The sequence below is a fragment of the Daldinia loculata genome (genome assembly GCF_022478755.1).
Source record: "Daldinia loculata strain CBS 113971 unplaced genomic scaffold F4817scaffold_48, whole genome shotgun sequence".
NCBI classification, from domain to species: domain Eukaryota; kingdom Fungi; phylum Ascomycota; class Sordariomycetes; order Xylariales; family Hypoxylaceae; genus Daldinia; species Daldinia loculata.
In genome coordinates, this window is record NW_026054902.1 from 175,392 (window position 1) to 188,314 (window position 12,923).

At 47.2% G+C, this 12,923-nt stretch overlaps 4 protein-coding genes across 4 annotated transcripts; 2 read left to right on the top strand and 2 right to left on the bottom strand.

The window, feature by feature from the left end:
• Positions 1 to 196: 196 nt before the first annotated feature.
• Positions 197 to 2,013, top strand: F4817DRAFT_346317 (uncharacterized protein). Its single transcript, XM_049304381.1, has one exon. The coding sequence runs from the start codon at positions 604 to 606 to the stop codon at positions 1,849 to 1,851; it is 1,248 nt and encodes a 415-aa protein (XP_049156368.1). The 5' UTR covers positions 197 to 603; the 3' UTR covers positions 1,852 to 2,013.
• Positions 2,014 to 2,606: 593 nt separating this feature from the next.
• On the bottom strand, positions 2,607 to 4,629 carry F4817DRAFT_346318 (uncharacterized protein). Its single transcript, XM_049304382.1, has 3 exons — positions 3,559 to 4,629; positions 3,394 to 3,508; positions 2,607 to 3,339 (listed from the first exon to the last, which is right to left on the bottom strand). Exons 1-3 carry the CDS (start codon positions 4,111 to 4,113, stop codon positions 2,705 to 2,707), a joined length of 1,305 nt encoding a protein of 434 aa, XP_049156369.1. The 5' UTR covers positions 4,114 to 4,629; the 3' UTR covers positions 2,607 to 2,704.
• A 413-nt stretch (positions 4,630 to 5,042) lies between these two features.
• F4817DRAFT_318638 (uncharacterized protein) lies at positions 5,043 to 6,379 on the top strand (the record flags this gene model as incomplete). Its single annotated transcript, XM_049300940.1, has 2 exons — positions 5,043 to 5,500; positions 5,620 to 6,379. 2 exons carry the CDS (start codon positions 5,043 to 5,045, stop codon positions 6,377 to 6,379), a joined length of 1,218 nt encoding a protein of 405 aa, XP_049156370.1.
• Positions 6,380 to 6,924: 545 nt separating this feature from the next.
• F4817DRAFT_346323 (uncharacterized protein) lies at positions 6,925 to 12,823 on the bottom strand. Its single transcript, XM_049304383.1, has 6 exons — positions 12,563 to 12,823; positions 12,402 to 12,468; positions 11,964 to 12,344; positions 9,278 to 11,916; positions 9,009 to 9,222; positions 6,925 to 8,959 (listed from the first exon to the last, which is right to left on the bottom strand). Exons 1-6 carry the CDS (start codon positions 12,638 to 12,640, stop codon positions 7,056 to 7,058), a joined length of 5,283 nt encoding a protein of 1,760 aa, XP_049156371.1. The 5' UTR covers positions 12,641 to 12,823; the 3' UTR covers positions 6,925 to 7,055.
• Positions 12,824 to 12,923: the final 100 nt, after the last annotated feature.

Sequence of the window (12,923 nt, forward strand, 5' to 3'; positions counted from 1 at the left end):
GAAGAAATCAAGAAGTTTGCAAGTGACTTTCGCTTAAGGCCGGTGCAGTCTTTCGGATATCCTTAACGACTTTAGATCTTGTAACCGAGAGAAGCCCTACGAGGGTTGGACTCAGACTAATAATTTGGTGGCTACACCTATTGGTAAGATTCGACAAGCGGATTTCGCGTTTACTTCCCGCGAAACTTACTCCTATCATTGTCGAAAAAAACATTGCTAGGATGTCTCAGGCGCAATTATACCTTACGCGCGGTGGTATTATCCCGAAACGTCAGACTCATCATTGTGGCACTGCCGACACCTCTTACCATTCTACATACCTAGGTCTAGAGTACGAGCATCCCTGTAGAACCTTGTTCCTCCACCATGTATGACCTCTGGTGAAGAGGCTATGAAGTCGTCCTCACTGTCATATCTACTTCTCCGTAAAATGAATCTCCTTACGGACTCAAATTGCCATGTCGTGCATATATAAAGAAGTTACTTCACGGCCGCTTCCTTTTAATTATAATATATTTATATAGCGTGCTATAAACAGCGCCAGGCTCAACTTCCTGTCAATTTTTGATACCTCGTCTGGCTTGTCAAAAATTTCCTGAAAAAATGCAGTTGAAACGCTTCGCCTCAGTTTTACTTACACTATTTAATTTTTCAAGGGGTTGCCTTCATGATCATGTTCGTACGCCTCATCTACGCGATGTAGAGGATGCTCTCAGCAAGCGAGATGTACCGGCACTCGTGAAAACAGCAATAACGAATGTGCGAGTCTTCAATGGCTATACCATAGGCAAGCCACAGACCGTCATCATCGACGGCGGATACATTACCGATTGCGATGAGGGCATCGAGAAAACCATCGACGGTGGCAATCGCATTCTAATTCCCGGGTTGATAGACGCTCACACACACGTGGTGACGGTCGAAGGCCTCGAAAACATGACTTCATACGGTGTTACAACGATATTCAACATGGCCTGCTCAGACATCGATCTCTGCAAATCTCTCAGGTCAAATCCAGGCCTAACGTCGCTTTTTACCACCATGCTATCTGCCCTAACCCCGTCCGGTGGGAACTCTAACCTCAACCCGGTGGCGCCCGAGCAGCTACTTTATCCTAACACAGACCCCAGGTCCCTCGTCGACTATTCTTTCGGCAACGGCTCCGACTACTTTAAGGTCGTAGGTGCACCTGACGGGCCGACCCAGAATCAGTTCAACGGAATAGTCAACTATACGCACTCTTTAGGTCACTTTGCCGTCGCGCATGCGCCCAGTGTCTCTGCCTTCACGCGGGCGGTATCATCAGGGATAGACGTCGTGCAGCATATTCCCGATGACGGCGTACTGTGTTCCTCCGTTGTCGGATCGATGAAGGAATACAATCTGGCTTCTACTCCGACTATAGAGATATTCCGCCGCGCGTACACTATACAGCCAGAGATACTGCAGTTTCTGCGTGGGAACAACTCGGCCAATGCGACATATCAGAACGTACTAAGTAATGTAAGACACCTACATAAAGCTGGCGTTCCCATACTGGCGGGGACAGATGCAGTCGGCAGCACTCTACCCGTAATCTACTTTCCCTTTGGAGACTCACTCCACCAAGAGCTGCTGAACTTGGTAGGCATTGGCATGACACCCGCAGAGGCTTTACGGGCTGCGACGATTGTTCCTGCAACAGTGCATAAGTTGAACGATAGGGGTGCAATTCGGCCTGGTCTGCGCGCAGATTTAGTCCTACTAAACAGCGATCCTCTAGTGAATATCTCCAACACCAGAGATATTGCCAAGGTTTGGGTTGGCGGCATAGAATATGCTAATGTTGCGAAGCCTAGTGGTGAGGCTTGAAAACGTACCTAGATACGAAGCAGATGGTCAATTTTATTAATAGGGGGCAGGTGAGAGTATTCGGCTATAGACGCACTTATTATTCTAAACCAAGGGGTTAGGTACTACTTTAGGTAACATCCCAAATTGAAAACTACTAGTATTTCTTCAATAATATATTGCTAAATTTCATATTCATATCTAAGTAGAACTCTCCTCGGCTATCCGTAGTCTGGCAGGAACACGATTTTGTGCCTGATATGTGAATACTTCTTCAAAAGTGATCCTTCTCCCTACACCCTATGAAATATTATGCCTTGTGTTTCAGCTCATCAAGCTGAAATACCGTCGTATTAACTTTAATCCCCCTATCTAAGAAGCGATTCTCGCACTATTGCTTTACTATAAGCTTAAAGTTCGTTCCCGAAATACTCCTGATTCGGGGCAAAGTAAACAGCCTTCCCGGCACTCGCCTCCTTGACAGCGAACTCAAGCGCAGCGATCCCCTCTTCTAACCTATCAACCCGAGCCTAAGCGGAATTTTCAGGGGTCTATAATAGCCTAGATACTTACCTAATACTATCTAAACTATGTCAAACTTTAGTCTTATATGAAGCCGGTTATGTTTAGGGGTATAAGTACCTATATATGTTATAGGATCGGAAGTTTCTGAAAGAGTCTGGCTTTTCACCATGGTCTTTCTCGACCTTCTCCCTTCCGTGTGACTTAGTCAACTTTGATCAAGTCAGCTCGAGTTAACTCTAATCTCACTCCGATCAGGTTTTCAATTAGTCAATATGACCTAGACTGCCTAGTCTGTGTATTATAGTATTATAACTATGCGAATATATTCTCAAGCTCCTACCCCTAATGGTCAAGCTGGGCCCTCACCATCGAAGAAGTCCTCGTCTAGTAAACTTAGCAACGCCTTTTGTCCCTCCCACTGTTCCTCGGCGGTAGGCCTAATTTGCTCAGGAGGCAATACGAAACCGAATCTGCCCGTGTCCCGGAGTTCGATGGTATAGGAGAACTCGGCACGGCCAATGCTATAAACATGGTCAGGCGCCGCACCTGTCGTTGGATACAGAGTTGCTCCGCTGGGCCCGAAAGTAAACGTAGTTCGCGCGTCTGAACTATCCCGTATTGTTTCACTGACGATGCCAGCTGCTTTGGTCCATTTTCCAAGTTCGGGCGCGTATAGCGTCTCCTTGTACCCAAATGGCGATAGAATATACTGTCCATAACTGTGCCAGTCTATGTATAGCTTGATGCCTGCGCCATCGCGTAACTGACGTACCAACTTATCTAAACCCTGGTTCTCCGGTGTGTCAGAAGGTGCCTCGCCCTTATAGCTCTGCGAGCATGGGTTTGTGGAGGCGCCTAATGGGTTCGCATCCCATGCAAATTCCCAATTACGGTTAATGTCCCGACCAATACAAGATTGGTTCCCAGGTGGCGGTTGGCGGTTCTTGCGCCACAAGCGATCAGTTGTTTGAGAATACGCAAAACCTTTGGCTTGTCAGTTAGTCGTCCCTTACGAGGCGTGGACTATACAATACTCACCGTCTGGGTTCACAATTGGTACGATATAGAAGTCGTACTTATCCAAAAAGGAACGAGTGAGATTATCGCCGTCGTTGTAGCCACTAACTAACTGGAGCGTTATGTACTCGACGACCTAAAAAGTAAGCTTCATATTATCTATATCAGCACAGGACTAAGACTTACCGGCGATGTAATCCATTCTCTAGCATGCACATTTCCATGGTAAAGTACTGCCGGTTTGCCGGGTCCACTCGCGCCCCATAGATGGAGACCGTATATATTTCTCCCCTCATAAGAGGTGCCAGATGAAATGAGCTCTGAGTTGTTTGGGAATGACTTTTGCAAATCCTCGAAATATTGGATATGATCCTGATAGTCGTGGTACGAATCATACCACGAGAGATCTCCAGTCTGTCTGGAGAAGACAGACTTCGAAATGGACTCTGATGAAATTGAGTCTCCCAGGTTCTTGTGCATAACTTGGTAGTCAAGGTCAAGTGCTTCGAACGTGACAACCTGATCAGGGGAAATGAGGATATCTAGGTGCTTGTAGACATCCCGGTTCCACTGTTCGTAAAGTATTCCCGAGAGTTTCCCTTTAGTAGCCGATGGGTGCCCATGCGTGTTTATCCGCAAGACCTTGTATCCATCGTAGGATACGACATCATCATTTCTGGGAGCTGTTGGAACGCTTGCAACGAGAGAAGCTAGAATTGGAGCTAAGAGAGAAAGCTTCATTGTGAAGGAAGAAGTAGCAAATCAAGAGCTTGTGAAGCGAAAAGAGAAATCCTGCAAATTACCTTCATATATATAGGTATATAGGTATATATATATATACCGTCAGGGTTTGGCTTGCTTACCATGAGCAATAAGGTGATGTGATCCCCGATGGCGAGTTCAGCACTACGCGGTAGCATTGGCAGATGAACTGTTCTCTTTCAAAGATTCGCAATTGGTGCGAATATAAATAATTGGGGAGTAATGTAGGCTTTTGCTTCATTTTGGAGAAATCGCCAAGCTGCGAACATCTTGGGATGCAATTCTACCTTCCAAATTGACTCTGGCGGCATCGACTGCGTGATTCTCAACACCTATTGCGCCAACTAGGTGAAATAGCTATGTCATGGAGTTAAAGTCTAGTTAGTCGTCATTGTAGTGATCTTGTTTACTGGTGCTGGCATTGATTATGATATGAGGTAGGTACCTAGGTAGGTAGGTATGATAACCTTTTTGATACTTTCTGTGATACTCTCTGTGCTTTGTTAAACAGGGGGAGGAGATATCAGTAAACCGCAGTTGCATTACTTACGAGCATATTCCGATAGTTCTATAAACCAGAGATCCACTAACAGGTATCAGGTATGCAACTACATAGTATACACTGCAGATTACATAACAATGTACCTGGTCCGAGCTCGAGGCAAACTCCGGATTCCGAGGTTCGAGCCATTAATTAATTAATTAATACTCGAATTAAATGGGAGCTTCTTAAAAATGTCATCATTCGCATTTTCGAGCTTCTAGTTCCATCCAACCTCAGCGCACGATCCGTGACGTGGTTCTCAGCCTCTAACAGCTAGCCTGTTACCATTCTACCACTAACATAATTCCAATAGTAGTAATAACTATAAGAAAATAGGAATTTGTATATGTGGCAGCGGTCAATAATGTCGCTGACTAGAGCTGAGAAGGTCGTCTCGTCCGCCTTACGGAGAGGCACCACCTACCCGACATCTCGAGCTTTACTGACCCCGACCCTGACATTGGGCGCTCTGAGAACCTTCCACAACACCACGAAATCGCCAGCACCACCACAACCCGGGATATCAGGCCTCGGTACCATTCCGCCCTCTTACTTCCAACGCCCCTCCCTCCCCGCCAACACCATCATACGCTTCGTGCCCCAGCAGACAGCATGGATTGTTGAGCGCATGGGAAAGTTCAACCGTATTCTCGAGCCCGGTCTTGCCATCCTCGTTCCTTTTCTCGACCGAATCGCCTACGTCAAGAGCCTGAAGGAGGTGGCCATCGAAATACCTAGCCAAAGTGCTATCACGGCCGACAACGTAACTTTGGAGCTGGATGGTGTACTCTATACCCGCGTATTTGACGCGTATAAGGCTAGGTATGTCTAAAATCATGTATACACCGTTCTACTTCACCCATATATTTCCACATACCCAACCATCTTTTCGTACAAGCAACCCACGTCACTACCACTTTACTAATACGCTGCCCCTCCAGTTACGGTGTAGAAGATGCCGAGTACGCCATTTCCCAGCTCGCCCAGACCACCATGCGCAGCGAGATCGGTCAACTGACCCTCGACCACGTATTGAAAGAACGCGCCGCTCTCAACATCAATATAACCGCAGCCATCAACGAAGCAGCGCAAGCCTGGGGTGTCACGTGTCTACGTTATGAGATTCGCGATATCCACGCCCCGGCCGCCGTTGTCGAAGCTATGCATAGGCAGGTTACAGCTGAGCGATCCAAGCGTGCTGAGATCTTGGAATCTGAGGGTCAGCGCCAAAGTGCCATAAATATTGCCGAGGGTAAGAAGCAGAGTGTCATTCTGGCATCCGAAGCCTTGCGTTCTGAGCAGATCAATCGCGCCTCTGGTGAGGCTGAGGCTATTCTTATGAAGGCCAAGGCCACAGCGTCTGGAATCGATGCTATAGCCCGCAGTATCAGCAGTGGCGGCTCTTCGGCCCAGGGTGCTATCAGCTTAAACGTGGCCGAGAAATACGTCGACGCCTTCGGCAAGCTAGCACGTGAGAGTACCGCCATCGTAGTCCCGGGCAACGTGGGCGATATCGGTGGTATGATCGCTACGGGTCTCAGTGTGTACGGCAAGGTAGGCGAGGCCCAGAGCCGCGCCATGGCCAAGCAGTTAGCGGAGAAGGGCGAATCGACTCCAGAGGAATCAACCGGACCTAAAACTAGCCAGAGCGTCGTGGATTCGATGGTGCGCGAGTTCGACAACACAGCTAAGAGGAAGTAAAGAAGCAATTCTGTAAGGTCTCATTTTGAGGAGCAGGTGCATTATTATGAATTACGGGGACAACGAGGGAAGGCAGGTAAAGGAGAAGGGGCATGAAAAAAGATTTGGGCTGGTAAAAAGCTCAACTGTACCACCAGGAAGCATCTCTTGTACCTTCAATTGGTATTTGAAAAGTGTGAACGGGGACTATTCGGTAGTGGTGAAGAAAAAACATTTATAAAAAGGGCAGAGCATGGCGTCGGCGAGCATTGAGGGGGAGCATACACAATCTCATCATCTCTTCAACTTCCTTCACTAACATACTCTCTATCCCCTTATCCATCTAACCTATATTATGTATACCGATTGTAACTTCCCGGGACATTATCACACGCAACTCACAACCCCTTAGGAGGCAAACCGAAGGCCTAGGAGATGGTAGTATATCAGATATCTAGGTAAAACTCACCCGGGAATATCGAGATGAATATAAACCTACTCTCAAATTAAGACAAATGAATTACATTTTCTTTATTGTTACGCTGCCATTATACATGTAAGGATCTACTTGGAATTGATCGATGTTTATTTAGTCTTATACGACGACAGTAAATCAAGTCTAGCCAACCAAGTAACTGATAAACTTACAATAGCTAGTCTACTAAGGCAATTATCAGCCTACTAGAAAGCTTCAACCTCAAATCCCCAGTTCGGACCCAATGACCTCTAATGCTTTCGTCAGTAGCATTAATACACTCTCATCCCCGCTGGCCCCTGTGACTTTAGTCGCACTAACCAGCAACGGATAAAGCCTAAGTAGATGTTTACGACTCTCGCTCTCAACATTGGGTGTATCCGGGATCGCTTCCGGCTCGCTCTTGAGCTCGACTAGCCTTTCTAGCACCCGTGTAAGCTCCTTACGTTGGCTCAATGGCTGCGGCATATGCCCACGCAGCGGCTGGTCTGCGATATAGGCTCTTAGCGTAAGAGCGGCCCTTAGGATAAGATACGGCGCTGCCGTTTGTGCTAACCGCACATACAGAGTATGTGGAGATTCGAGCGTCATGTTACCTGCTGCTGACGATAAGCTGGGTGGCGGGAAAGCTGGGGTCGGCGGCTGGACTGTGATATGAGGCGTTGATGTTTCATTGTGACTTGTTACCAACGCAAACAACTCGTCGAGGCAAACGTAACACATCTTCTCACGCTTGGCTGGGGGTGGATCCACGGTGCGACCACTCCGTGGCTTATATAGGTTCAACAGGCCAACTACATCACCTTCACTATTCCCATATATGAGAGAAGATTCTGCCGGGGCCGGTGTATGTATAATAGACATGCGAAATAGGTTTTCTGCGAATACCTTCCTCGTCTTATCCGCTACTACCTCCGCACCTAAGGAGGGGATGATGAGCTCGCGGAGTTTCAAGAACGAGGATATATCGATGTTCTGATCTTCTGCGATATTGACCCGGTCTGGTGGTGCATCACAATCTGCACTGATAATTCCGTTCGCAATGGTAACAACCATTTCCCAAATATCTTGTAGATTTAACCGTGAAATGTCGAGTTTCTGAAGCTGCGGGAGGGTGGCCTCGAGAATGACCAGAGCGGATGTTGTTGATTGCTTCCACGGCTGCTCTGCTTTGGTGATAATGGGAAATTGATACTTAAGCACAATTGGCCGCGACAAAGCCGTTAGCGCAGTCAGGAATGCGCCGTCATTGTAAATATTTACATCGGCAGCGTGATTCACAATGAGAGACTGGAGAATCGACATGCTGGCTTTGGACATAGCAACGTAAGTGCGCTTCTGCGAATTCCGTTGATTCGACATGTCATATTCTTCGAGGAAAGCCAGCGAGATAAATTCAGATGTCTGAGATATCAGAGCGGATGGCGCCCCTCGTAAGTCAGTCCTGAGCATTTTGATCACATCCAGTACCTGACCCTGCAGGGGTGTAAGATGTTCAATATCTGCCACATACGTCCCAGGAGTAGCGACTTGCATAACTTCTCGTAATAGCGTCAGCATTCGGCGAATACGGTCAACGGTAAGGTCAGCTTGTATGAGACGATAAACATCGCGAAGAGCCGCGACATAGGCAAGAAGACAGTTTTGATTATCTGTGATCCTTCCTGTGTTGCCGTTCTTTGAAACCGGGACACCGCGGGACCATAAGTCCCAGGCCAGATCAATTGTGGTCTTGTTGAAATTCTGTTTTGCGCCATTCTGGCTTTGCGAGAGCATCTGGGTCAGCGCTTTGAATGTTGCCGTGCTTATTTCCAAAACTTGGAAGTCAAGTAAAGAAGCAAAATGTCCCAGAAGTTGTTGCCAATAGGAGTTAAATGTGGGATGGACAGTCAACACATCAAGGTAATTGGCAAGGAGGCTGGATATGCCGCTGAGCACAACGACGGCCGTATCATACCAGTCATGGCGGATTTTCTCATCAATTTCCGGTCTTCCAACATTTTCAAGTTCTTTCTCTATAGACGAAAGAAGCTTGAAAATAACAGATTTGATACAGACAGACCATGCCTCTGGGCTAAGCCTATCTCCGTACGCATCAAAAATCCGTAGTAATGTCTGGATAGCACCTTGATGAATTATTAGCGTAGTAGCAGAATATAATCTCCGGAGACTTACTGTTTCTTAAGTCAAGTCTCTCGTCGGTGGTTACAGTGGTCAACCTCAGGAGGAGGAGCATCCATAAAGCTGAATCAGACGATGCATCCTCTGCATTTGAGGCCTTCTCGACCAATGACACACCATTAGGATCATCAATAAGACTATCAGTGATCGGAAGCGACCGACTCCTCCCCGAAAGGAAATCAGAAAGCACCCAGAAGAAAGTAACAGTCTAACAAAGATACGTATTAGTACATTGAATAAAAAAAGATCAATTCACGACTTACCGTTAACGCGATATTCAAATCGTCATCCTGTGAGCAGAATTTATACAGGGTATCAACAAGAATTAGAAAGCATGACTTAGGCAATGACCCAAGAAAATCAGAACAGATCAACTGTAAAGAATTGAATGCAGACCTGATAAGTTTTCCAGATCGTGTCAATAGGATGAGAGATTGACTTTCGACGTCTCGTGTGCTCTCGTTAGCGAACCTCCTCTGAATGAAAATGCTGCCAATAACCTCAAACGTGATTTCCCAACCACTCAGAAGTGCATCACCACAATCATCAAGTAAGCTTTTGAGACCTTCAAGAAGGATCTTGTGGATGTCAACATCCGTCGAATGGGTGGTCACAGATGTAGCACGGTCTTCTATCTGTAATGGCAATAAAGAATCGCGAAGCGCTTCCAGTAGACGAAGCTGAACTCTACTACGTGTCTCATCATCGAGACTAACGGCAGCTCTAGCGGCTTCTAACACAAGTTGAACGAGTATCTCTGCGGCACGAGTGCGAATCTGTGCAGCTGTAGGAGCGGAACCCAGCGTCTTAACAAGTTCAGACGTGATTCGTGCCCAACCCGAGACGTCAGGAGGATAGCTAAGGAGTCTCTCGATATTAATAGCCGCAAGTTCACCGATCTTCGCGAGAGCAAATTGATCCTCTTGGCTGGGCCCTGTGGGTACTGTCCCAGATCCGCCAACAAGTCTCCGATGTGGTCCAGTCGGGGTCCGGAGACCTGGCAATGGGGGCGACGAGGGCGATGACTGTGGTCGACTCGACGGTTCTGAAGCTGGGTCAGGCTGTTGATCTAAGAGACTACAAATTGCGTCAACAACTTCCACAAAAGCAACGTTAGGAAAATCAACTGTGCTTTCAAAGAGTCTGGATGCTGCTGTTTCAACAGCCCTTATTTCCATATTAAAGTTGGCTAGGAGCGAGGCAGCTTCGTTCTCTGCTCTTGGGTCCGGACCCTTTCCGGCGATTGGGGTTCTACCGGGGGATTTCCCAGTTGTGAACAGAACAAGATCGGCCTGCTGAAGCGTTTCCAAGACAATCGACCACGAAGAGCTTAATGTCGGTCCTAAAGCTATCCCCAGATTTAAGAGCGCACGCAAACATAGGAGGTTCCGAGTATTCAGTGTCTGTGGTATGGTGTTGGCGTCCATAGATGCTTGCCTTTGTCTCTCACCAGCGGCACCCACCGGGGTTACTAGACTATCAACACTTAAAAGGCCTCTAGCATTACCCAGAATACTGTTCGGGCCTTCTACAGCGGGGTTAACAGTAGCAGATTTAGAAGGGCTAGTATTAAGACAAGCACTGAATACATTCGGTGGGACGGCTGCTTTACCAAGCGTTGTAAGGAAAGCGTCTCTTGGAGTTGCGAGATGGAGTAATCCCGCAACATGGGCGAATTTTTGGAAGGCTCGGACGAGGCCGTGATAGTATTCCGAATCAAGTGCGGCATACAAAAAGGTAGAACACGTTGCGAGGATTGCTGGCCAGCATTCATCGATAATAGCCGCACATATCTTAACATCGTTATGTAAGGGGTGGTCCTTAACAGCTAGGGGATTGAGAGGCACTGGATTCTTCTTGAACGATCCAGATCTCTCAATAGAACTCATCATGGCAGTCCTTTCTGCCATTTTATTCGAGGTGCCATTATCGTCTTCATTTAGACCTGGCGATTCTCTCCCCATCTCTTGCTGCTTAGCACTGCGTTTGCGAACTCGATTGTCGGGAGGAACTGTCAGCGGCAAGATAAACTTAGCTAGTCCCTCAGACAACGAAGTAATGCAAGATAAAGTCAACGCATATACGTATGACTCGGGGATCGCAGGTGGTTCAGTCTTATCTAGCTGGTCGATGCAGGCAACTCTAACCGTACTCCATTGAGAGCTAATCCCGGTGTTATGGCCTTCACCAACAGATCCGCTAATAATTCCAGTGACCCCGCTGGCCTCCAGCATCGCCTGATCTGACGAGCCCCCTAGATTGGCATACGGGTTGGCTACAGGAATGGTAGATTGATGGCCTAAGCCGATAACCACTGGTTTCTCTGTGCTAACTCTAACGAACGTAGCGGTCAAATTTTTGAGAATATCTTTCTCTCCCTCCTTAGAGTCGTAAAATGCGAAAATACGTCTAAGAAGAGGAGGCTCGGAGAATATACCGCGGAAAACTTCCATGCATAGTGCTCTCCTCCAAGTAGCTGTGTCCTGATCCAGCAGCTGGGTGAGAGTGTCAAGAGCTTCGCCACCCTCCGATAGTAAAATATCTAGATGCTTCCGCAATAGCGTGTACAAAATACGTACAAGTCGAACTGACGTCGCAAAGTTCGGTTTTCCGGATATCGCCTTGATGACGAAAGACATTACCCTCGTGCGAAGTATATGTGCTTGTTCCGGATGACGCGACTCAACAAAAATAGCAGCGTGCTGGCTCAAGACCGATTCTATCAACTCTAGGCCAAATGTCTGAGGAAGTCCGGTAAATCGGAGATATTCTGGTCGCTGGTTCTCCGTCATCAGGCATATGTCCCGAAAAATGCGGTAGGCATCCATAGACGCGGCCCGAAGCTGAACATCGCCATTGCCAGTAGGAGCATCGCCAATAAAACTTCCATCGGATACTGATTCTGAATCAAGTCAGCTTCTGCAATTAAGTCGAAGACATCGAACTTACTATCTTCAATCGTCACCTTTTCAAATACGGTCATGACAAGCTGCTGGAGTGTAGCGGCAGCGGTGTTGTTGACAATTCCATTTTTAGTCGTCTGCAAAATGAAGCAGATGTTCAGTGCAGTGACTAACAGATCACCTTGGATCTCTTTCGAATAGTTCTGGAGCAAGCTAGGCAGAGCTTGAAGAATCTTGAGTTGCACATCAAGACCAGCAGAAGTAGCCTCTCGCAAGGCTTCCAAGACGGGGCTCAACTTGGATCGCGGGAGCGCAGTAGCAACAATAAGCCGTGACAAGCAGACAATGGCTATCCCGGTAAATTTGGCATTCCTTGTCCCGCATGCGATGACGAATGGGTTGACGAAGTTGACCTTTTGGGAAAGTTCTGGTTTTTACCATGAGTATTTTCCAACACGGGGGCTTGTCTAAAACAAGGGCATACCAGCAGCTAGTTGGGCTTCATTTGCGGCACGAATTCCCTTCAGCTCTTCCAAAGACTTCTCAGCTGCCTAGACAATGAGTTAGTAAAACCCTAAAATTCCGAGAAGTAAACCTGAAAGCCTATTATCTCAAGTTATAAGTAAAGATTGGGCGAGGACATGCCTGTCTAAGATCGTTATGCTTTCGTTTACTCTCTTGTATGAGATTAGTTAACTCCGTGGAGAGGAGCTGAGTGGTCATCTTGGCCAATCAGGTTGAGTAGAATCCATCTGACGAAAACTACTCAAATCTGAGGTCTAGAAGTGAGGCGCTTATAAGGTGACCAATTTCATTGAATATTGAATAAAGAATAAAAGTTTAGGTCTGTTTAAGTTGAAGTTTAAGTTTCACTGGTGAGCTTCAGGGTTCTTGCCAGATTCGTCGTAACTACCCTACCGGGATACCGGGAAATTGCTATGTACCGGTACCTAGGTAGGTAGTGACTAAGAAGCTGCGCCACAGGTTTCAGCCATGTCCCTACTGC